The 25,688-nt window shown below is 35.8% G+C and overlaps 1 protein-coding gene across 1 annotated transcript in view; it reads right to left on the bottom strand.

Moving 5' to 3' along the window:
- Positions 1-7,688: 7,688 nt before the first annotated feature.
- The window catches only part of JhI-21 (Juvenile hormone Inducible-21), a 102,972-nt gene continuing 84,972 nt past the window's right edge, over positions 7,689-25,688 (bottom strand). Inside the window, exons 5-8 of the mRNA XM_083138448.1 lie at positions 21,277-21,477; positions 16,820-17,054; positions 14,911-15,003; positions 7,689-8,251 (exon numbers count right to left, since the gene is read on the bottom strand). Of these exons, the coding sequence (XP_082994574.1) occupies positions 8,163-8,251; positions 14,911-15,003; positions 16,820-17,054; positions 21,277-21,477 (618 nt within the window). The 3' untranslated portion in view covers positions 7,689-8,162. The remainder of the gene's footprint in view (positions 8,252-14,910; positions 15,004-16,819; positions 17,055-21,276; positions 21,478-25,688) is intronic.

Below are 25,688 nucleotides of genomic sequence, written 5' to 3'. Positions count from 1 at the left end.
AGCTCTTCACAAGCGTACCTTTACTAGCGATTTAAACTACCATCTAATGTGTTTAAAAGTATTTTCTCGATGCCCGAATAAAGTTTGGTCAACCACAGGGAACTCTGAATGCGACTTCTGATGGCACTACTGCCAACCGAGGAAGTAGTTCTTAATTCTTTTGTGTCTCGAACTGAACTGTTTTCGTTCTTTGGTCAACCGCGGGGAACTCGCAGCACGACGTCTGATGGCACTACGGCCAATCGAGGAAATCTTTGCTCACCGAGGAAGTTGATGTTAAGCCTTTTGTTTCCCCAACTGCACTGTTCTCGTCCTTTTTTCATCACTCACCCCATTACAACTCTAAGACTGTGATTGGTCTTAGCATAATCACGCCATGCAATGTTATCCAATGGCATTCAGGCTCTTACCCGCCTAGCTACAGCTTCTATTGCAACACTATTCAATCCATTGTCCTAGTTGTTTTGCTTTGCTAGGATCACGGCTCAGCACATGTAACTAAACACTCTCACTGAAACCAAACGCTCTTCCTATGCACAATTCCTGTTCCTTGAAATCACCCTTTTGTCCTACATGTGCGTTATTATACGTGACCCAAAGTAATCGGTCACAATCCCATCAAAATTCGAGTTCTTGCCACACTTTCCTTGCGTAATATCCTCCAAACTGTGGAATGAGAAACATCACCCAATTCCTTGCTTGCTCATCTTGTTGATATTTGTGGACTACGATGGAAGACTTCCCACACGGGATCAACATTTTCCAAGTTAGGTGACCTTCCTGTGTGTTTCTTTGCACAAAACCAGTTTCAACAAAATATTTGTGCCACTGGTAAATTAATTTTCTTCTAGGTAGTACGGAACCATCCCTCTACAGTTGTTGCGGACTTCATCCATCATGGTACTTTTAGACAGAACCTGCTTCATCTGGATCTGTGAAAGTCGCCATTTTCTTTAACACTACACCAGCACCACAAATGTCTTGCACATAAAAACAAAACTTGGAAGATTTTGTCATTCTTATACAACAAACCTCATTGTTGTGTTTCAGATAATTTTCTAATGATAAACCTGATAAGTTTTATGATACACGTGGTATGTGATATTTAGATAGTGAATGAAAGGAAGGAGAGCCAGAATGACAATATAACAAATGAGAATGGAAAGGAAACACTCACCAGAAAATCGAAAAGTGTCCAGTGAGTGTTTCCTATTTCATTCTGATTTGATATACGAGGGCCATCGTATCATTGGAATCATTTACAATCCTTCAATGTAATCTCCTGCTGCTGCATGAACACGTTTCCAAACATCTGGCAGTCATTAGATGCCATTGATAGCTCCTGTTCGTGCCAGTGAGCGCAAAGACCGCTCTGTGGTCAAAATGATGCTCAGGATGTCTGGAAAGAGTTTCCCCTTCATCTTGGGAAACAAATCAAAGTCGCAGGACTCATATCAGGAGAGTAACCCCATTGTTGCAGTACGTTCTGCACCACTTGTGCTGTATGACATCTTGCGTTATCGTGGAGAACGATGTGTCCTGATTGGAGATGTGGTCTTTTGCGCCTAAGAGCAGGGTGCAAATGGTCACAAAGGTAACTGACGTAATAGTCTGTATTCATTATAATACCTTGTTGAACACGATGTGCAGGGATAGCCCCGTCATGGTCATATATCAAAATCACCACCACCTTCAAATTATGTAGATCTGTTGCTGTGCTAGGATGCCCACCACCATGTTCTTTCGACCACTTTCCAATGTTTTGGCCCTATCTGGCAACAGTACGATATGGTAAAGGGTGATCCCCACATGCCTCTCATAAGCCCTTTTGAATTTGCCGTGCATTCCATCCACGTGCAACCTGAAATTTCATGAATATTTTCTGTTCTTCACGCGTGAACATTGTTCAGGGTGGTATTATACACGCACTTCACTTTAACGTCTTCTAACTACCACACAACGGTACTATTCACCACCAAACACCTACACACAATCCGTAGTACAACACTAATCACTGCCAAGCATAACTAACAGTGTCACTACATGAAAAATGTCCCTCGTATGTATATAATTTTATCACACACCAGTGGCGTAGCATGGACATTTCGGCTGGAAACGCCAAGTCCAAAGGAAGGGTCGGCCCTTTCTTGCTTAATAATTTACTTATAGAATTAGTCGCCACATGTATTGTTTATTTGCCTGAAGTCAGCTGGGTTTTCAATAAAACATCATCATTGCATGTTTTAGCTAGAAAATGAGATGCCTCACTATGCCACAAATGTTTTGAACTCTGGTGTTTTATACCTTTTTCTAAATACCTTTTTTTATATACCTTTCTGCTTGACGCAAGTCATTAAAAAACCTACTTGAATCACAAGCACCTCTGCACAACAGTAGATGTGGGCGATCCAACTACTGATTGATTTGGTTTATTTTACTTCGCTTTTCTACCACTTTTGGTTAATTGTGAATATGAATATATGAGTGATGATATTGATGAAGGGACACTGACAAAGAACACCCGTGCTCAAGCCGGGATTCGCACCAAGGACCTCTGTCGTCTTGGCGCACTGTGCAAAGCTTTCTGACACGGAGGTGGGTGGATGATCCAACTATCGTGCACTCTACTGACGTAACAGTGCCGATTAGTAATTCAGACCACTGTTTATTACATCTTGAGAATTCTGATAAACATTTTAAAATAATTTTGTCCAGAGACAATTCGATGTTAAGAGTTTTCAAATGAATGGTAAACATTTCCATTGACACAATATTAAGCAGTTAGGTAATAACAATAAAAAAAATAATAGTTTTGAGGGTTAAGTGGTAGAGCAGCCACAGGCTGAATTTCTACCACGAAGACTTAACCAACTTATTTGACAAAAACTGTGTTGATCTTTTAGTTTCTAATGCACATCGCTGTTCGTGCGGAAATTATACAATGCGGTGGCCATTAAGAAACGGTATATTTGAGATTGGTAAAGTTACGTCAGTCAATATTGCGTATTGTAGCATCACATAGCACGAGTTGCATGAGCGCAATGAACCGTGTAGGAATTCTACCGCTGTCGTCTGCTTCAGAAGGCAAGAAGGGTCACATGAACCAATCACGGTAGACCTCTGCTGCTCCGTACGCTGTCGTATGAGAGAGCATTTACGCACGTGCTGTAGACATCGAAGCTTTCCCTCCAGAAAGGCAGCAAGGAATATAGAGTCTTTTACGCCGAACCTGCCCGGCGTCCGGCCAGGAAAGGCATTGAAAGAAGATGCTAGAACGAGTGTTGAGAGTGGAGCGTTGCAAGCGGATCGCGAAAAATAGCTATTATAATGCCATGAAGGTCAAACATATATGAAATTAGTCAAGTTTTACTTTATATTCACAGCATTTACGCATTTTTGAAATTTTAAATGTGGGAACGCCAGGCATACGGGCATACTATAACGCTACGCCACTGTCACACACACACGTGCATATCGAATTTGGAAGACTAATTCTACTTTCAAATTGATGAAATTGATTTTTCAAAATTACTAAGGTAAAAGAAAGAGGAACATACTTTAGAACTGATCACATACATTTATTCATAAATACTGTTTCCAGACAAACACAAACATTTTACATTTCCATACATGATTGTTTAGGCATCACACAGCTATTTAACATTTATAGTTTACCAACAATAGAGCATTTTGTCACATGACAACACAATTTTTGTTTAGGGATTCTGCCATAACCTCATTGTCCACATGTAAATGTATCTTTTATAAAAATATAGATGTCTTTTTATATAAAAACAGTAAAACATTGTTTTTTTTTTACTGTAACATATTTATTATACTGTAAGTCTTGTCATATTCTTGACCACAATTAACAATAAGAATTAAGGTGATCGGTCATTATCATGATATAGCTTATGAGAAGGGAACTGCGATTTATATGTAGTAAAAATGTGTAAATACATATTTAGTTATTTTCACCAAAATATGAAGTTAAATATGGACCTAAAATTGTAAAAAAAAATAATAATTTAATAATTATGTATGTAATTCTTGAGTTTTAAAACAATTGCTTGCGCTTCTCTCGGCATTGCATTTATTACCGTGACTGTGTTGAAGACAAACCAGAAGCAAATCCATTGTGTGTGTGTCACAAAATTATTGCTTCTGGCACGTAACTAGTAGGACTCTCTTCCAACGTTGCTAAAATAACATTTGTAACAACCAGGAGCTGATTTGTGAGCCCTCATTCTCTATTGTTGACAACAATGGTAAATAAACAGGAATTTCAACTGTTTTACAATAGTGAGGGCAAATAGTTTGGAAGTGTAAAAGAAAAGAAAACATTACAAGAAAACTTGTAATTAACACAATCGGAGGGTATTAAAAAAAGGTCGTAAACTTTTGTTTGTTAACGTTGCTTCGGACTTTGTTAGTTATTCGCAAGAAATTCACTCAACTCTTTTGGACACACCGGGACATGCAGTTATTGCGCGAATATGGAGAATGTGTTGAGAAATGTTCTGAAATATGGAAATAATATGTAAATATAACTAAAATATGTAAGATATGAGCCAAAACCTAATACGTGTACAAATATGGAAAATAAAAACATTTTTTCGAGTCTATATGCCATGCTGCGCAAAGATAACATAGAAAATATACCTGATTTCAGCTTCATACATAGATAATTATTTACATATAAATCCGTTCCCTGCTTATGAGGAAAATATACCTTTGAATTTGTTTGTCTAGGGAGATGAGTAAAACCTAAATATGCTATCAAAAGCATAATATCCCCATGTAATCCAAAATATCTAATTAGGAACTAATGGCTGAGCAAACATATTACACAAAGATTACAAGTACAAAGGAGCTTCATTTTACATTTTCCTGCTTTGTACACTTTGTTATCATGGTCTCAATGAAGAAACATGCTATCAAATATTCATTACACATTTTCCCACAATATAAGATTTTTAATGATAGTTGATTGAAAAAATGCATACAAGGTTCCACTGTATATAGAATTTAATTTATATATATTTACAAAAATAAGAATTATTTTCATTTTTCTTTTTTTAAAATGATGATTCTTATATTTAAGTTTCCAATATGAAATTCTTGATTTATCAAAACATCTTTAAAAAGTTAAAAAGAGGTACCAAGTATAAACAGCAAAAAAACGTACTGCACTTTGTTTATTATGAATAAGCTTAACAAGGTTACTATGTTATATAATAAATGTAGATAAATCAGTAAGGCACATTCATAGTTACAGGTGTTAATTTTATCTGTCTAGTGCAGTGTGTAATCTAGAAAATATCTTTAATACAGAAAGTATATTATCAAAGTTGCTTTGTGCACGGTAAGTTCCATGCAGAAATTATTCCTGGATATTTTAAGTACAAGGTGACAGCCTTACCAACTCATATAATCATGAAGGTATTTCAAGAAATTGACCCATTTCATGTAGATTATTGTCATGAATTTACTTTTCAATGATTTTTTCCTTGACGTAAATGTATCATGTCAATTATTGGTCCACTTGTCAGTATAACAGCATCTCTTGGAAAAATGATTCAGTCATGCGACTTTCTTGAGATTCTCAGACTTGCCAGTTATATGTATGTATGTATGTATATGTGTGTGTATATATATATTTATATTATATTATATTATATTTATATTACAGGGTGAGTCACCTAACATTACCACTGGAAATATTTGGTGACAACAATGAATATTGAAAAACTACTTGTATGCAAAGACAAAGTTAGGAGAGAGGCTCATGAAATTAATGGATACGATAAATTCAACCACGTAAGGACGTATGATTTTAAAAAAAGAAACCTCATATTATTTTTAGTTCAGTTGAAAGTAGCGAAAAAAAAACAACATTAAGAATGTCTTTTGTTACATTGTAATATGCCAATTAGTTTCAAAGTAATTGTAACGTGAAGTTGATGCTTGAAACAAAGATCTCAGAAGTTCATTCGAGTGTCGTGACAAACATTGATTGATTGAGTTGGAGTTTTTAGTCCACTTTACGCACAGTAAGGCTAATCGGGACTGGACCTACAGTTTAAAGAGGGATCCAAACCAGTATGTGCCTCCACCAGGTATTGAACCCATGACCCCTTGATTACAAGGCTATGAGAAGCTACGACTGTGCCATCAGGTAGGTGCTCGTGACAAACATGTTTCCCCTTTTGACTTCATTTGTGTTTTTTAACAAACATGTTTCCTTTTTTGGCTGTTTTTTTTCCATCAACTGTATGCAGCACTTAAATTGGCCAACCCGGTCTCCCAATCTGACACCTTCAGACTTATTTTTGTAGGGCAGGTTAAAGGGGGAAGTCTATCACCATGCACCTATAACCTCACAGGATATGAAACATTGTATTGAGGCAGCCTGCGGCAGGTTTACAGAGGACATGCTACGCCGTGATTGAAAGTGTGTGTGGCAAATAATGGGGAACACTTTGAACATTTATTGTCCTGAAATTCTTTCGTTTTCTGTAATTCAATGTGTACAATGCTCTGACAAAGAGAATCCATACTGTAAAGAACAATACTAATAAAGTTTATATGTATGTGTAATGTGGGATTTAAATTCCTTCCTAAACTCTTCATCATTGTAAATAATAAAGGTTCCATTTTAACACATTTCTTCTTTCATTCTTGATGATGTCCTCCAATATACATATGAATGAACTGTTGAGGTTCATCTTGATCGTTGTATTTCACACTCAATTTCACGTTACAATTACTTGGGACGTAATTGACGTACAATGTAATAAACAAAACTCTCAATCTCTTTTTCCCCCCTACTTTCAATTGCGCTAAGAATAATATGGGATTTCCATTTTTAAAAAACAACTAAGTTTGGGTTGAAAATCACATTTCCTTACTTTGTTGAATGTATTGATTCCACTAATTTCATGAGCCCTTTATGTCCGTCCAAGTAGTTTTTCAATGTTGATTGTTGTTCATAATATATTTCCGGTGGTAATGTTAGGTGACTCACACTATATATATCCATTTATATCAGTCTGCTAAATTTCACATTAAAATAAGTTTGCAATTGACAGGTCCACCATGTTTTTACATCAGTTTTAAAATGTCATGCGAGTATAAGAGAGCCAATTAAGTCTCCCATTAAGTACCTTAACTAGGGTTAACACCAACTTCAGGGGTCGGGATTGTTTTAGTCGCCATTTTGAAACCGGTCAGTGGATTACAAAATCATGTTCGCATCCTTTTCACATTTTCTGTGACCTTTACAACGAGTCGGTATACTCGATTTGGCCCACCTTACTTTTTTTGCAAAACCATTTTCTACACGGAAAACGGTAGGTGGTCCAGACAAATGTTTCATATGATAATCGTATTTTTTCCCGCCTTTCCGAATCTGCATTCCAAACATACCCTTCCCAATTGAAAATCGCACGAACGGGGCATGTGCCCCCCCACTAAAACCACAAAGGGTGGCTTTCGGACTGTTGCAAATACTTTCTACGGATTCTTTGGACCCAACTTAGTGGTGCATTTTTTTGTTTCAACTTATACGATCTCCCGTTCGAGAAAAAGGTAGTGTCTGGGTCACTCTGAAACACCCTGTATATATATATATATATATATATATATATATATATATATATATATATATATATATATATATATATATATATATATATTCCTTCTGTAGGTGTGTGTGTGTGAAAATTTTACACCATTTCACTAATCAGTACAAATGTGGCAGAATCCCTTGTAAGTACACATGCTCTCATTAGTGAAAAGAAATATTCCATAACATTTCTAACCAAATCATACAGCTGAATGAAATAACAAAGTTATATGTCACATTCTAATAAATAAAGTATAAGTCAATGTCATAGCTTTAAATATGATATAGGGATGTTAAAAATCATTTCATAGTGTTTTAGCAGCACATCATAATTCATTATTAAGAGAATTGTTCACTTAATATTGATGGTACAAAAATATATATAAATAATAACAATACAAGAAGAGGAAGAGAATGAATAAATAGAATACTTTTCAGATTTTACACAAAGTAACATAAAAGTAGAAAACGTATTTACACCACAATGTTGAAAAAGTAACACTGGAATGCTAAGTGCTGGATAAACTTTGCACTACTATGTTTTGGAAAGTTCTTCGAGTTCATCATTGTCCTCATCAGGACAAACTACTTCCAGCATTGCTTGTAAAACAGAAGTAAGTTTTTCTGGAAGAAAGAAAAAGTTATATCAGGCGTATTTACCATGATGAATTTTTATACATATATCCTTATCTGTAAACTTATTAAAACGGTATATAAAGAGAGGCATACATATTTTGTTTTTGACGAAAACACAAAAGTAAAATAACACATTGTAATGTTAATTTTTCATGTTTGTGAAAGATGTGAGGTGCATTTTCCTACCCTCTTTTGTCAGAAAGTAATGCGAAATGAACTGTAAAATGTGAAATAAGACTCAAACACGAAATTTAGAGTTTATTTACCAACGCGATACTTTCTGAAGTCACAATTATCCTGTGAGTTATGCAATTCACAGAAAATTGATTAATTAATATTTGAGAAGCAAAAATGGACCCCTTTACACAGGAATAGACTTAATACTCTGGTAATGATATAAATGTGCTATTAGAAGGGATATGTGTGTAGTAAGTGCAGTTTTTAAATCAAATTTGTGATTATATTCACATTTTTTAAAACCAAAATGTCATTTTATATACTGCTGTCTCACCGCTATAACAACGAAATTTTATTTTATTTACCGCTTTTGAACCTGAAATTGACTGTTTTTGTACTGAAATTTTGCTTTTTTTATTTACCACAAATATGTGCCTCTACATATAGGGTGGTGCATATTGTATCTACCAATAGAAGTTGACAACACTGTCAGAATGCAGGTGCGCATGCACAGAAGTTTCTCATGCTTAAGCAGCTGCAAGTCTTGCAATTAGTCTGCCATGGAATGTTGGCGGGTTCAGACACGAATCGTGGCAGTAGAGGCATTCATCCGAACGGGTCCCATTCAGGAGACACTGCGACGAAAGCCCAATGAGGGTCGCCACTCGCCATCCACCAGTGCCAGTGTGTCTCAACATGATACGATGGGTCACACAATAGATAGCCAATGGCAGTGTGCAGAAACAGAAGTCTTCATGTCGAAGGAGGCAGATTCTCTGGCACCCTGATGCTTCCCAGTGGAGCACCTACTGCGTCTCCTGAATGAGACCCATTCGGATGAATGCCTCTACTGCCACGATTCGTGTCTGAACCGGCCAACATTCCATGGCAGACTAATTGTGAGACTTGCACTGCCGAAGTATGGGAAACTTCTGCACATGCGCACCTGCATTCCGACAGGGTTGCCAACTTCTATTGGTAGATGCAATAAGCGCCACCCTGTATAAACCATTATCTAAGTGCTTAAGTACAAGATGTTGACCCTCAGTCATTCATGTGGTAGGGTGTCTGACTAGCATTGGGGGACTTGGGTTCTACAGCTATGAGGGGAAACTAATTGCTTGATAATGTGGAAATTATATGATGATGAAAGTTATACAAGTAATGATGAAAAAGCCTTACTTGCCATTGGAATCAGTGATCCCATGTTCTCACAGCACAGTACATAGTAATCGCAAGACTTGTCGAACGTCAGGGTTGATCTTTCAACCGGGGGGAGGGAGAACAATATTTCTCCACAGTAAGCACCAAGGTCATTGCCTATTTAATGTAAAAGCTCACTGTAGTACCTTATGACTACAAAAGACAACATAACAGTGCATTGTTTTTAAGTTTAACTGTAACATCGATGATTGCATGATTCTTTAGTCCTAAGAGGGGCCTTCCTGATGGCACAGTGGTAGCGTCGTCTCCTTGTAATCAAGGGGTCCCGGGAGGCACATATTGGTTCGAATCCCACTTTAAAACTGTAGGTCCAGTCCCAATTAGCGTTACTGTGTATAAAGTGGACTTAAATCACCAATTCAAGTTATGCTATCCCATACGATGACAATTATGAAATCTGATTAATTTGTATTCTTCATGTAATTAAATTTAACAAATTGACATGTACGAAAGTAAACATACAGCACAGCATGTTATAGTATTTTATTTTCTTGTTGATATTGCTTTTGTGAATTGTTGGTTTATATAGTGTTAATAACTTTAATGATACAGCTAATAACACAAAAAATGATTGACTTTGGAAGAAAATACTTTGGAGACCGAACCACTTAAATTGAGCAATACAAAAAACCAACAATTCTCATTTTTTTCTTTATCTCCGTGTTTGAAACTGAAATGAAAACACCTCAATTGTCATGTTTAAAGGTAAACGTCAATTGTTGTGAGAAAGAGAAACAAGAACATTGGGACTTATCTCGCTACTTTGAAATCTGAAGTCACGCTAAGTCAAGCTTCTACATTGGTTTTGATCATGAAAAAAATATTTCATATCACTCAATACATATTCAGGGGGTTTCATCATTGGTCGACACATGGCACGGCACTCTTGACCCCACCCCACTGTAGGTCCAGTCCCAATTTCCCTACCTGAGCATAAAGTCGACTTGAGCACAATACAAGAAATCTCAGACCAGCTCAGTTCTTTACAAAACTGGCCAAAATCTTTCTGCATTCATTGCAATATATCAGAATTTCTGATGTTTCTGTACAATTTACTGTGCCACTTCCAGTTAATTCTTGCTTATTTTATTTTTGCAACTGTGTTTAGCGAGTAAACATAATAATAAACATGGGTACTAATCAGAAACTGGGAAATCAATATTTCTTTGGTTAACTGATCAACCTCGTCAGCTGCAAAAAGTAGTAGTGTGCGGGATCCTGAAATGTCAGAACAGGGATTTGGAAAACAATTTCCCATCCCAATCTTAACTTCGGGAAATAACTTTTCAATTTTTCATTATCCTGATGGGTTGGAAACTTTTGAATGGTTGTGCATTAAGTGGCTAATTCTCAAATTTTTCCACACTATAAGCGTGGGAAATTTATTTGCAAATGCCAGTTCTCATTCTAGCGAAAATCGAAAACAACCGCTTCAGATAGAAATAACATGTAGAATTTGGTATGTTTCACACTGTTTGGAAAATCCTGAAAATTTTCCATTCCAAATATTTTAATTTTAAAAATTTCTGTCTCAACGAAAAAATTTCCATCCTCCACACCCCTACAAAAGTCACTATATTAGAGATATTCCAAAATGTCAAATTAAACTTTGTTTCAGCAATAGTTTCTGATTACTTCATATGTATCAAATACTTTGATATGAACAAACTAATAATGAGCTAGTAAAAAAAATGTATATCGTAAATTTAGTAATTTATAAGTTTTTCAGTCTCCTCAATTGCATATTTGTAGCATTGGTTGATCTGAGATATCAAAGGTTAAATTTATATTGACTGTTGACTTTTCATTGGTTTTCTCCTGTAGACAGTTGGAAGTAGCGATCAAGATTATATGTCACAGTCAATAGTTTCAATAGGTTTGATTGATGGACAACATGAGAATGTATAGATCACATCAAGGCGTTAATTCACATTGACGTGAGCCTGAGGAAATTATCAGCAAGTTTGCTGCAACGACTTTGCAACGTCAGTAGTTATAATTTATGTAAAATATTATTTCAATCAATGTCAAAGTAATACGAGGTGTGACACAAAGAAAAAACGGGATTGATTGTATAAGTGAAAAACAAAAACGAGTTGGCAACAACAGTTTTGGTGACGACATGTGACACCCCTAGTCTATCTGTGCTGCAAGTTTGGGACTCACCCGGTCTCGCCAGTTGGGAGTATTGCATCATTGAGTGAACACCTGCAACCGTGTTCTTCCGAAAAAATGTCTAGTGTGAAAAGTGAACAAAGAATCAACATCAAATTCCTTGTGAAATTTAAGAAATCGGCAACAGAAACATTCCAAATGTTAAGTGAGGCTTATGGGAATGATACTTTGTCTAGGACATGCGCGTTTGAATGGCATAAACGGTTTTCGGAGGGAAGGGACAGTGTGGATGACAGAATCCCCAAGACCCAAAAAAGCTCACGTCACATTCAAAATTCAAGGCAATGTTGATTGTCTTTTTAGACATTCGTAGAATTGTAATGATTGAGTGGGTTCCCAGTGGTCAAACTGTAAATCAGCACTTCTTCATTGAGGTACTGAAAAAACTTCGTAAAAAATTAGGAAAAAAGGCCCCAGTTGTGGAGTGATGGATGGATTTTGCATCAAGACAATGCACCCACTTACAAGGCACTATCTGTCAAGCAGTTTCTGACCAGCAAAAACATTACTGTGATGGAGCATCCTCCTTATTCCCCAGACTTAGCCCCATGTGACCTTTTTTTTATTTCCTATGGTTAAATCTGGCATTAAGGGAACCCATTTTTCCTCAGTTGAAGACAAGGCAAAAACGGAAATGCTCCTGAAGGACCTTACTGAAACTGTCTTTCAACAATGTTACCAACAATGGCAGCATCGAATGCAGAAGTGTGTGAATGCCAAAGGGGACTACTTTGAAGGTGATAACATCACTAAGAACTAATTCTGCAAGTAGACTGAATTATATGTACAATCCCGTTTTTTTGTGTCACACCTCGTATACAACATACATGTTAATATCTACATATATTGTAAACAATACCTAAAGTAAACATATATTGCTTTTATATGTCTGTATTATATTGTTCTGCAAATTTGGTCTGACCAAAATAATTTGAGTATATAATTCAATAATTCGGCATAAGGGGGGAGGGGGATGTTCTACCTTTTTTGGAGTGGTGCATCATAGGCATTGGGAGGGATGGGCACCCCTGATGTGGTCCATACTTTAATAAATAATAATAATATGTTAATAATAACAATATGTCTTATAATTAGGCCTAACCAATTTTTCAAGAAAGGGATACCCTGACCTCATTTGGATGTCCCATTTATGGGCCAAAATATTATGGTCACCCTATTTGTAGCACATGAAACAAAACATTTCAGAGCTCTGCACTTGTTAGTTCCTGAAATATCAATGAGTCACTTTTGATAGCTTGTTGCCTCTTACAGCTAGACAGAAAAAACATTTTGATGCGTTTAACTGCAATTTCACTAAGTCTAACATTACCATTTGTATCTGGTAATTTCTGAGAAGGTGATAGTTGAAATGGATGAATACATAAATGAGCACAATAATGGCATAAGGTTACTTATTAGTTCTCTTAAAACTAGCAATACATAGTAGAAAGTGAATTCTTTTTGAGTGCCGGCCAGTCCCCATGGCAGAGTGGTTACCACATCGCGCTACAATGCCAGGGGTCCCGGGTTCAAATCCTGGCCTGGGCATGGATGTTTGAGTGTGTCCATTCATCAATTTCATCATATTATCACTCGTCCCCATCTTCGCAAATTAGCCAAAGTCGCACAAAAAGTGAAGTCAAATAAAGCAAATCGATCAATCAATCTTTTTGAGAGTATGAAATGAAAATTAGACAAGAGATGTTAAGAATGGGCCACCACTTTGAAAAACTCTTATAACACAAGTTAGTACTCGTTATGCAATATAAATATAATTGTCTGCATGCTAAGATATGTTGCGTAAAAATAAGTGGGACGACATGGGTCAAAAAATACCGGCATCTGCAGTCACATGCTATCTTGGCCCAGAGCCAAAATAAACGCACTGTCCAATTGGCTCCTTAGACCATTAATTGGCAAATAGAAACCTCCTTTGAAAGTGGTAACCACAAGATTGTAAATTTTGGTGAAAGTCTATCACAGTCGAGAGAAATACTGCATTAAAAAACAGTGTTACATGTTTCCAGTGAAATTATAAATTTATTCTACACAAATTCTCATTTATCTCATTACTAAGACTTTGCAGAACTTTAACCACAGCTGCAAGCTTGCCCTGTATTTACCCCACATTTCCTGCTAGGCAGGGTGCGAAATCACTGCAGATTGGTGGGGGGAAGGAGCAGACAGACAGACACACATGCACACACACACAGACACTTTTATATATATACAAGCTTAATGCCATTAAATATGTGTCAATTATTAAATAATGAAATTATATTACAAAATATACAATATATTATATCGACTGTCTTTCATTCAAAGTGTACTTGCAAATTAAAGATTTTAATGTACTACTGATGCTATGATCAATGATTTTCCTAAGGGAAGGGGAGGGAGACAAAAATTAAGAAGATAATAGTTTCCTGTATAAAATTCACATATAAATGCCATTACGTGTTTTATTAATATATTTCTATACTTCGTGGTTGCTAACGAAAGGCGAAGAGAGAAGAAATAACAAGTCGCTCCTATTTCTGTGTTCTGGGGATTGCTGGGTTCAGTGTCCTAAGGGATGACCGTTCTTTTTGTATATTTTCGATATTATTCCAGTCAAGTATATTCGAATCCCAAACTAGTTGTTTATGTTTGTTGTTAAAACAAAAACTCTCCCCTCCAGAAGAGTTTGGTGGGGGGATTTCAGGTCCTCCCCCCTGGGATTTCGCAACCTGGTGCTAGGGTGGTTTTACCAATTCTTTCCTCCTGCACCCAAGTGGTTATTGGACTCTATTTCGCAAATTTCGCTAGTTTTCCTGTAAAAAATTGAATTGCCAAAATACTTCCATGTGCACTCGACTCCCCATGCCTTGTCGATCGTGCCTTATGCTCATCATTGTTATACTCGTGACCTACAGTGCGCTAGGAAAACAAAATGCAAGCCGCATGTTTCGATCATAATGACAACATGGCGTGATTGGTATGCACCAGATTCAGTCATTATGACCAACGTGTTAAGGTGTAAAGATAGATGTGTTTTGTAAGAAAGTATGGCTTTGACTAAATGTACTTACTCAGTAGCTTTTGTGATGTCTGAGGTTTATTTTTCCATTTTATGCACACTAGGTAAACTGGTACACCAGACAGCGTTATGGCCAAGCCAATGACTGCAAAAAAGGAAGAAAATGTTATTATTTGAACAGAAAATGCTTACTCATGTTTCCTTAAGAGAATTGCAAAATTGTATGCACAGAAACCTAAAGAAAAAACAGAATAACTACTTAGGTGAAGTTTTTCTTGTATGTACGCATTGCTTGCATTATAGAATTATTTTCTTGTAGTTTACGGTTATTACAAGCATAAGAAAACAGTTTTTCTTTGTGACGTTTCAGGAGAACACACGCTCCTTTCATCAGACATTTATTTTCATTTTGACTAAAGATACAGTTACAAACACATCAAACGTCACAAAGAAAAACTGTTTTCTTATGCTTGTAATAACCGTAAACTACAAGAAAATAATACTTAGGTGAAATTCAGCCTAGGGCTTATCTGCCACCAGGCCTGTAGCCAGAATTATATTTCGGGAGGGATCATCATTTGACGTGTGCTCTGTCTTTCTTGCTTTCATATTTTTCTTGTGTATTTAGTCCCGCAAGCATGCAAATAGCGCTAACTTTATAATATTACATGGCTTAGAAGTGCAAGGGAACAACGCAATTGAGCTTAAAACAAAGATAAAGAAATAACATTTAGCTAAGCACCCATGTGCAGAATAGTTCACAGTGTTGCAATCTCTCAATGATATCGATGGGGGACACCTGTACCCCAATGGAGGTTTAATACGATATAATATAAAATTTACAATTTAGTACAGACTGGTACTATTGATCAAATACATATTATAAACAAAATTATTTAAAAAAAATCATACAGATTACATCATAGTGCATGAACACAGCCTCTGCTCTGCCGGGAAGAAATTCTCCATCATTTTGAAAGGATTCTAGTTCAGATATATTTCACATGCTCTTAGGTAGGTATTCCAGTATTTACAACCGCAAATGCGAATGAGGACTGATATGCCAGAGATTAAATTTGAAATTTCTTCTTGTACAAGAGTTGTGCATACTGGTGCAAGGGATCAACCTGTCAGCCAGATATGATGGCTTGCTGAATTTAATGAGTTTTTATATATGGCAATATGGTACATATTCATATTTATGTAAGGTAAAATGTGCTCACGCCTTGGGGTGCAAAATATGAACTGCATTTTGATATTTGTGAATTTTTATTGGTAAAGTTTTGATTTATTCTACCAGAGTGCACATCTCAATAGTCTAGAAATGGATAGACAAGTGTTGCAAATAATTACAACTTGATTATAATATTTTGTTATATTTATACAAATACCCAAGTGTTCCAAATGCTTTATTAACTGGTCAGCTAATACACTGATTTTGGATTGAAGTAAATTACATTATTTATTTATTTCTGATTACCAAATGTTGCTAAAATGTTTAAATTATAACTTATTTTAAAATGTGACTCAACCATGAATTGACCTTTGTCTTTATTGGCAAATACAACACAAATAATCTCAACAGAGAGATCCAAGTATGAAAACTGTGAGGACACCAGAGGTTGGTTTTGTATCTCAGTGGTATTAGCAAGTTCAATTTCTGGTTGAGCCACAATTCAATAAGCTATACTTTTTTCATATACCCATGCATCACAAATCTCCAATGAATATCCATACGATACCCAGAAATGTCCAGATCAGATCCATGGATATTAGGAATATCCATTAGACGTCCATAGGATATCCAGAGAATGTCCCAATCTGGATATAGGTAGTTCAGTCAAAAAAGAACATCACTTATAGCTATTGAGATGAATAATTATTCATCCAAATCAGTAAATGATGCTTTTCTATTTTTAGGTTTCTTAATTTGAAGAAAAATAAATAAAAGGAATACTCACTTGTATTCCAGGGCTGAACAATTGTAGGCACCAACACTAGGAACAAACAGCACAGCAGGAACAAAATAGGGAGAGCCAGATGAACCTTAATAGGGCGTGGCATATTTGGCTTCGTGTGTCTCAAATACAGAAGTCCTGCTATGCTTGCTCCAACTGACAACCACAGAACAAAACTGAAGTAATTGATAAGCACAAATATATTGCTTGTACAGAGCATCACAAGGGACATAACACACTGCAAAGAGAAAATTTTCATAAAATGTAGTTCAAAGTAATGAATCACAATGACAAAATAGAAAAATTACATTGAATATAGTTAAAATTAATGGGAATAATGAGAAGATTCATTACATGCAAAATGTATTTTGCATCATCATCATCCTTTGCAGGTTCCTGCCTCTGGCTGGGTCGGCATAGAAGTCAAGCCTCTCCATTTTCTCCTGGTCTTCCACCACCCCGCTCTTTCCACGGTGTTCCAATCTTGTCCTCTTCTCCTAACACTCTCCACTATCTGCTCTTTCCACTGACATCTTGGTCTCCCCCTTGGCCTTATTCTCACTTGTTGTCCATTGTAAGCTCTTACTGGTAGTCTTTCTGCATCCATCCTCTTCATGTGTCCGAACCATCTCATCTGTGCCTGATCTATCCTGTCCTGAAGCTACCCCTACTTCTAGTCTTCCCCAATACACTCCTTAAAAAATTCATCTCCACTGCCTGCATCTTTCTTTGTCTCTGTCATTGTCCAAGTCTCTGCTCCATACGTAATTATTGGTACATTATATTCTTGCATTTCATAGGTACATCCCTGTTCTACATTAATCTTCGAACGCCGTGATCGAGTCCACCATCCATTTGTCCTCTTTTGTTTACTTCCTCATCTATTCTTCCACTTCTCTCAATATACATGCAAAATATTATTTTCTTGTGTATTTATTTTTACCACTGCTTGAAGTGGAAGGGGTGACTCTTATACCCCCTATACATTTGTTGAAATTTATATTACTGAAGTTCAAATGGTCCTTAGGCTTGGCTTGACTTCGACCTATTCTAAAAATGTGTAGAGTTTTGAGAAACTACAGCAATATTCAAAGTTTTGCAAATTATGCCTGTTTAAAAATACTTCTATACAATTCAAGAAGCCATTCACATGGTTTGTGTGCATATTATTATTTGTATTCATATTAGTTTGGAAGAATTTAATGAAGAAAATCTCAGTCACAATTATGCAGGCACTCTATACATTTCTAAGTAGAATTTTGAATACACAGCTGAATATGTTGAATTCTGAATATGTAGATGTAATTCTTTAAAATAATAGATACTTTTGTAAAGAAAAATGAGTTTTCCAGAAAAAGTCAAATGTTGTGTTTACTTAAGAGAAAAACTTCTGGTCCATAGTTAGCAGTTAGTCTGTTGCTAAATTTACTTTTACATCTCTCCTATAAACCTTAAAATTAATTCCATACAATTATTTTTCTGTTTTAGTTCTTTAGTTTTTAAAAATTACTCAATGTGGGTAACTGCAGTGCAGAGAATTAGAGAATTCAATGTTATAATGTTTAGTCAGTGCTTGAAGTGGGGGGGGGATGCAAGCAGAAGTTTTGCAAAGCACCCCCCCCCCCCAGCTGTCTCATTGTCATCATGTTAAACCATAATAGGAGCACCCCCCTCGACCAATCATCATCCCAGTTAACATATTCCACTTCAAGAGCTGCTGTGAGGTCACATTTTTTGTGAATTTAAAAGCTGATACAGAACTACAAAAATAATATATCATAAAGTGTGTGAAATGTTCATATTATGATTTATACATGCCTGTAGGATTTGTTATAATTTTGTAATTGCACTGGTAGAAATAAATATGAAAAGGAGGTAACAGGGCAATAAATATTTCAAGGGTAGCACCAGGCCCATAGCCAGGTTTTTATTTCAGGGAGGGGGGGGGGGGGAGCTCATCCCTTATCAGCACAGGCCTCACCTTAAATATTTGTAAAGGGAGCAGGCTACTAATAAAACTTGATTAGTGGAATTACCACGGTTATAATTGTCATTTTACAATAATAACTATCATAAGTTATTAAAAATAAACCAATTTTGATCCAAATGTATTATTATTATTATTATATAAATGGGGAGACTTTGATACTCATCCACCATATGAGTGAATATTCAACACAAGTGATATCCATTAATTTTCTTACATTTTGTACAGTTAATAATAATAATAATAACCCATGGCTCAACAGCCCTCGAAAGGGCCTGGGCCTATTTTCCGACTGCCAGTCTCCCTCCCACGATCCTACCTAGAGGTGTGGAGATCTTCAACCAGAAGTGGGGTTAGCACGTCGAACCCCCAGCCATTGTAGGAGATTTCCGAGACCGGGTTACACTACTTACTCGTAGCTCCACAATTTCCTCATGATGGTGGGTTGCCACCAGCCCTATACACAGGCCGAGAACCCAGAAACTGACCCAGGTGAACTTGAACCCATGCCGTCCCACAGTTAATGTACTGACTTTCATAGTTATTGTATTTTGTTATTAACTTTTACACATTTCATTAAAAAAAAAGGTTCTAAACGTTAGGGCCAAACTTTACTAATGAAGTTTATATTGTCTGACCCTCTCAAAGAAAACTATGCATTTTGAGAGCTGTGGATCCATTTATTCTTTGGATCAAATGGTAGAATATAAATATATAACCTTGTTCCTCTATTATACATATTTTCTCTATTTAATGTTTAATGCTGCTAAGAAAGTAAAATAAATACCACTATACACTATTTAAATTAGATATTTGTAGGATTTCTTGTGGGGGCTTCAGCCCCCTTAGCCCTCCCCCTGGCTACGTGCCTGGGTACCACATATATATAATCAGATGTTGATTGCACGTAAGAGCACATATATGCAACAATAACAACAACAAATCAGTATTTTCATATGGAGAAAGATCTTCAAAATACAGTAATAACAAGATCTACATACAAGGACAAGAGGAAAGAATGTTATAAAATTCAACACAAAGCATAATTATACAACTAGATAATTTTGTTATCATTGGAACTTTCTTTTCTATCTGTATAACATACTGGGCAAATAGACATTCCTCACATTGTGATTTTGAATTTTTCCAAATTTTAGTTTGTGGACCTCAACATGCACTAGTTTTTATCTTCTTTTCACTTCTTTGAAGTGTCATCAAGGTATCCACCACTTCAAAATAATTTTGTACTATATTATAAGCATAGGCGTGCGCACGGGGGGCAGTTGCCCTCCCTAATCATGGGCATCCGCAGATTTTTTCAAAGGAGGTACAAGCAAGGTATTTTTTCATGGAGTATATTACCTCGAAAATAGTGTTGGTCCCTCAAAAAACAAAAATTGAATTTTAAATTATTGCATTAATGTAAATTACTAGGACTGAAATCGAATTATATGTGTGAAATATATACTTTTAGCTTGACATTCAATTTCTAAGGGGGAGGTGTTGCCATCCTTGCTCCCCCTTACAGACGCCCATGTCCCTACAATATTATACTTTCATCTACAAATTTAGTGTAGAGGAATCTTATCACTGTTATTAAACGATATTATACTCTTCAAGAAAATAAAGTATTTTCAAGTCGATTCAAGTTCAAAGCAACTACTAGTGAAGGGGGTGCAGTGATGCAACCACAGGAGGAGCAATGAGCATTTCCCCTCCCCAACCTTGGATGGAAATCAATTCTAGGGGGGCAAGGGGGGTCAAACATTGAGGTAAAAGAAAGCAAAACTAGTAGAATCTAAGAGTAGCAGGACAAAAGGATTACCAAGATGGGATTAGTTTCAAAGGAAAATTGTCCCCCCTCGATATCAAATTTTATACAATTCAAAATACATTTCGTAAAATATTCTTGCTTGCTTCGCTTGCAGTGTCTGCTTTTCTTACAGTCTTGTCAAGTTCAGAGCCGTAGCTAGAGGGCGGTGGGAGTTGGCTCTGGGCTCCAAATGATCTAACTGAAGAAAATTGTAAAAGAGAATGCCAATATTAAATCAATATTGTTTTCAATTTGCAAAACTTTAGATCTAGAAATTTTCTTGCTCGTTTCGATCTCAATTTTCTTCTTTTCTGTAATGCATTGTAAATTTCCAGAGAGAGAAGTTGTAACTACTAAGTGCTTCAGACTCTTGCTGCTAAACAGTTTTGTCTTAAATGCATGAACACAATTGTTTGGTAGAAAGGGAGTCCGGCACATTTCAGAGAATTTATTTATTCATTATGATGCCTCTATGTTGCTGCATTAGATATACACACACACACATCAATGCAATGAAACTAAAACGGTGAGATAAAACGAGGTTTTCTTTTCAGACTTAACTTTCATCAAAGCTTTTGCCACCCCTAATCAGAGGGTCTGCACACGCCTATGTTTGAAGTCTATATTTACACTCCTAGAAGCTACTAAACATGTACTTACCGTAAACAGAAGAGATGGTATTGGAGTAAATTTCCTCACATGAATAAATGAGAAGAAAGATGGAAGGTGGCCTTCTTGAGAACCAGCAAGAAAAAGCCGAGATGATGTGAATAAGATTCCATTCACTCCACCAAAAGTAGACAAAGCAACGAATACAGGCACCGACCAGCTTAGTGTGCCAAACATCCTGTTACCAAATGTCTAGAAAATAAAAAGAATAACACATTCATATTTCATTCCCAAATTGTAGACAATAACAAAATTTAAAGGATTATTCTCGTCTAAACTATATCAGTTATGCAACAAGTGTACACCGGTACTCACCCAAGTAACCACAACCATTGGACCAACCGCAGTTTTTACATGGCAAAGGTTGGGTTGGCAAATTCAAGTTGATCTTACGTTGGGCCAATGGTTGTCGCCAATGCTTGCCCAACCATGGAAAAGTGAGTCAAAATCAGTTTTGACAATTCCCCTCTTAAGACAACTTTCAAGAGTATGCTGTAAATTCTAGAGTGTGCAATAAGTGACATGTAACAGTTCTTTTCGAATAATTCAGTCACAGCACATACTGGAAATATAATATTTAGAAGCTATTTTTAACTTGTAGTCACTCACGAGTCCTTTGTCAGCTGCCATGGATGAAAGATATCTCTGTGCTGGGAATTGCTTATTGTTTGTTTAGCTGTAGCAGGAAAAGAACATTCTTACAAGTATTCTTGTGAAGGTGCTTGAAGATCCATACATGTAAAATAAACAATGTTATGTACAGATTAAATTCCATGAAAAGTGGAAAGAAATCTCTAGAAAGTTTTTTGTGCTACCACTTGAAGGTACCTTGAAAATAATGATACCACATGAATGAGAAAGTGCTGTGTATTTTTTTAATTTTACCCAAATAATTTGTACTAGAGTTTATATTTGGCTTCAATAAATTATATATATATATATATATATATATATATATAAGAACACAAGCCTATCTACACTTCAGTTTTCAGTACATTGGCCCAACATAAAAACCACACTTTGGGCCAATGTTGGAACCACAGCCAAAATTACCATTGCCTAATGGTATGTTCTTACGTTTGGCTAACCATTTTCAGTATGGTTGGCCCAATGTTTGACCAACCACTTTTGGTTACTTGGGCATGCCAGTCTTCTTCTTATAAGGCGCTACAGCTCTTTATGGGCTTTGGCCTGCTCAATTACATCCTTCCATTCTTCTCTACTCAACACACATTTCTTCCAGTTCTGTGTCTTCAGTTTTCTTATGTCATTTCTGACATCGTCTATCCATCTGGTTTTGGGCCTTCCTTATGATCTTGTAGCAATAGGTCTCCAATTGTAAATTTGTTTCACAGTTCTTTCTTCGGGCATTCTTTCAATATGACCCAACCAGCTCAATCTTTGTGTTTTGATAAATCTTCTTATATTCTTACTCTTTATTAATGTTTCAAGCTCTTCATTTGTTTTTATTCGCCATATATTATTAGATTGTCTCGTTGGGCCATATATTTTCCTTAATATCTTTCTTTCAAATATCATTAGTTTTCGAATTATATCTTCTTTCAGCACCCAGGTTTCACAGCCATATGTAACCACAGGTCTTATTATGGATTTATACAGCTTTAATTTTATTTTTCTGGAAACTAGTTTGAATTGGAATATCCTCTTATTCCCATAAAATGCTCTATTTCCAGCTGCAATCCTTTCTTTAATTTCTTCTTCGATTTCATTGTTTCCATTTACTATTGACCCGAGATATTTAAATGACTGTACCTGCTCTATGTGCATTGTATCTATATCCTCTTTTTGTTGTTGGATTTTTCTTCTTGTACATCTCATGTACTTTGTCTTTTTTTCGTTCACTATTAGTCCATATTTCATTGCCTGTTGCTTTAGTTTCACTAGTGAGTCCACCATTGATTGCTTAGTTCTTGTAGTAATTACTATATCGTCTGCATATGCACAGATCTGTCTTAATCTTGTTGAAATGTTTCCTCTGATTTCCAACTTCTGAATTATTTCATCCATGACTATGCTAAATAAAGTTGCTGATAATGGGTCTCCTTGTTTTACTCCTCTATTTATTGCAAATTTCTGACTAAAATCATTGTTTCCTTTTACTACTGCTGTAGTGTTTTGTAATGTCAACTTTATTAATCTTATTAGTTTGTTTGGGACATTAATTTTCTTTAGACATGTAGGAATTATATTTCTATTTACTGAGTCAAATGCTTGCATAAAATCGATAAATATGTTATGCAATTCAATATTATATTCATAACATTTTTCATATATTTGTCGCAGTATGAATATATTATCAACTGTAGATCTATTTGGTCTAAATCCCATTTGATATTCACCCAATTTGTTTTCTGTGATTTCGGAGATTCTATTTTGTAGAAGAATTGCAAAGATTTTGTATGCGACATTCAGAAGCGTAATTGGTCTGTAGTTATTACACTGCAACCTGTCTCCTTTTTTAAAGATTGGGCAAATGATACCATGTAGCCATTCTTGTGGCATTTCCTCTTTATTCCATATGTTGAGTATAAAATTATAAATTTTATTCCTTATCATATATCCTCCGTGTCTTATCAGTTCTGCTGTGATATTATCTGAACCAGGTGACTTATTCATTTTTAAGGATTTTATGATTTTATTTACCTCCTCATATGTTGGTATTGGAATTTCAGTATCATTTTCCAATTTTTCGGGTATTTCATCTTCATACGGTACGTGTTCCCAATTTAATAATTCCTGAAAGTACTCTTTCCAACGGAGTAATACTTTTTCTTTCTCAGATATTACTTCTCCAGATGCATCTTTACATAATCAAGTTGCATGAGTGTAGTTCCTTACATGAGATGTCACAGCCTTAAAAAAATTTCTTGAATCCTTTCTTCTATGGTATTCCTCAATCTCTTAGATTCTATTATTTATCCATTCTTTTTTCTTCTTTCTGCATACATTGTTGGCAATTCTCCTTTTATTCTCATATTCTTCACAATTTGCCCTTGTGTGTCTCTGTAAACATCTTTGTCGTGCAGCATTTTTCTGATTTATTACCATTTTACATTCATTATCCCACCATTCATTCCTTGGTTTACCATCTTGCTTTTGTATTACTTCAGTTGCTGTTTTCAGAATAGCTTCTTTGAGTTGTTTCCAATCTTCATTTATATCTTGGGTATCAATAATGTTTTCCAAATTTTGACTAATTTTTTTCCTATATTGTTTCAGAATTTCTTTACTATGCATATTGCTTTTATTCCATTTTATCTGTTGTCTTGGAATACTTTTTCGTACAGGTATTAATTTCTGTTTGATTACTGCCTTGACCAAAAAATGATCCGAATCACAATTCAGACCCCTCATTGTTTTTACATCCTGCACCATTTCCTTTTTATGTTCGTTTACTAAAACGTGGTCAATTTGGTTGGTAGTTTTCCCATCTGGGGACACCCAGGTACCTTTATGTATCTTTTTATGTTCATACTGTGTACTGATTACAGTCATATTATTTGCAATAGCATAGTTACATACTAATTCTCCATTATTATTGGTTATCTCATGCAATGTATGTTTACCTGTTACTTCTTTAAATGCATCCTCTTTTCCTATTTTTGCATTTAAATCTCCCAACAGGACTATCAGGTCATGTCTCGGGGTTTTATCTTGCACTACTTGCAGTTCTTCATAAAACTTATCTTTAATGTTGGGCCAACGTTGGAACCACAGCCAAAATTACCATTGCCTAATGGTATGTTCTTACGTTTGGCTAACCATTTTCAGTATGGTTGGCCCAATGTTTGACCAACCACTTTTGGTTACTTGGACATGCCAGTGGATTTGCAAATAAATAGAAAGATATAACCCCCCCCCCCCCCACACACACACAATAAACTCGAGTACCTATGGCAATACAGGTAAAATTTTCATGCCTGACAGGGATCATTTTATTCCCCTTCTTTCCATAAATGATGATGACATTTGTATCAAATGTTTCAAATTATACTTTTAAATGTAAACTTCATGAAGCAAATATCATTTCAGGCTTTCAAATATATTAGTGTGAATTGCATACACCACAGCTAACCATTATAAAACTGACAGTATGTACCCACTTTATCATCAAAGAATGCTGAATAATATTTTAAGTATTTATTATTGGTGACTAAAAAAATGTAATATATTGATAACTTCCATGTAATTGCAAAGTTGTTACTTCATCATCCTCATGTTAAAATTTTGCACAAGATGGAGTTGGTGAACTGTTAATTTATATATAAAGGTACAACAAATGTTAATTTGATGTAAATATTGGTTCTGTATTAAGTCTGTCATCATAATGCACTTGTATTTCCTGTTCACAACAATGTATATTTGGACCAATACTTATTGGA

The sequence above is a fragment of the Lepisma saccharinum genome, chromosome 17 (genome assembly GCF_977018435.1).
Source record: "Lepisma saccharinum chromosome 17, izLepSacc3.1, whole genome shotgun sequence".
Taxonomy (NCBI): domain Eukaryota; kingdom Metazoa; phylum Arthropoda; class Insecta; order Zygentoma; family Lepismatidae; genus Lepisma; species Lepisma saccharinum.
The sequence above is the reverse complement of the archived record's forward strand: the minus strand, read 5'-3'. Positions and strand labels throughout refer to the sequence as shown.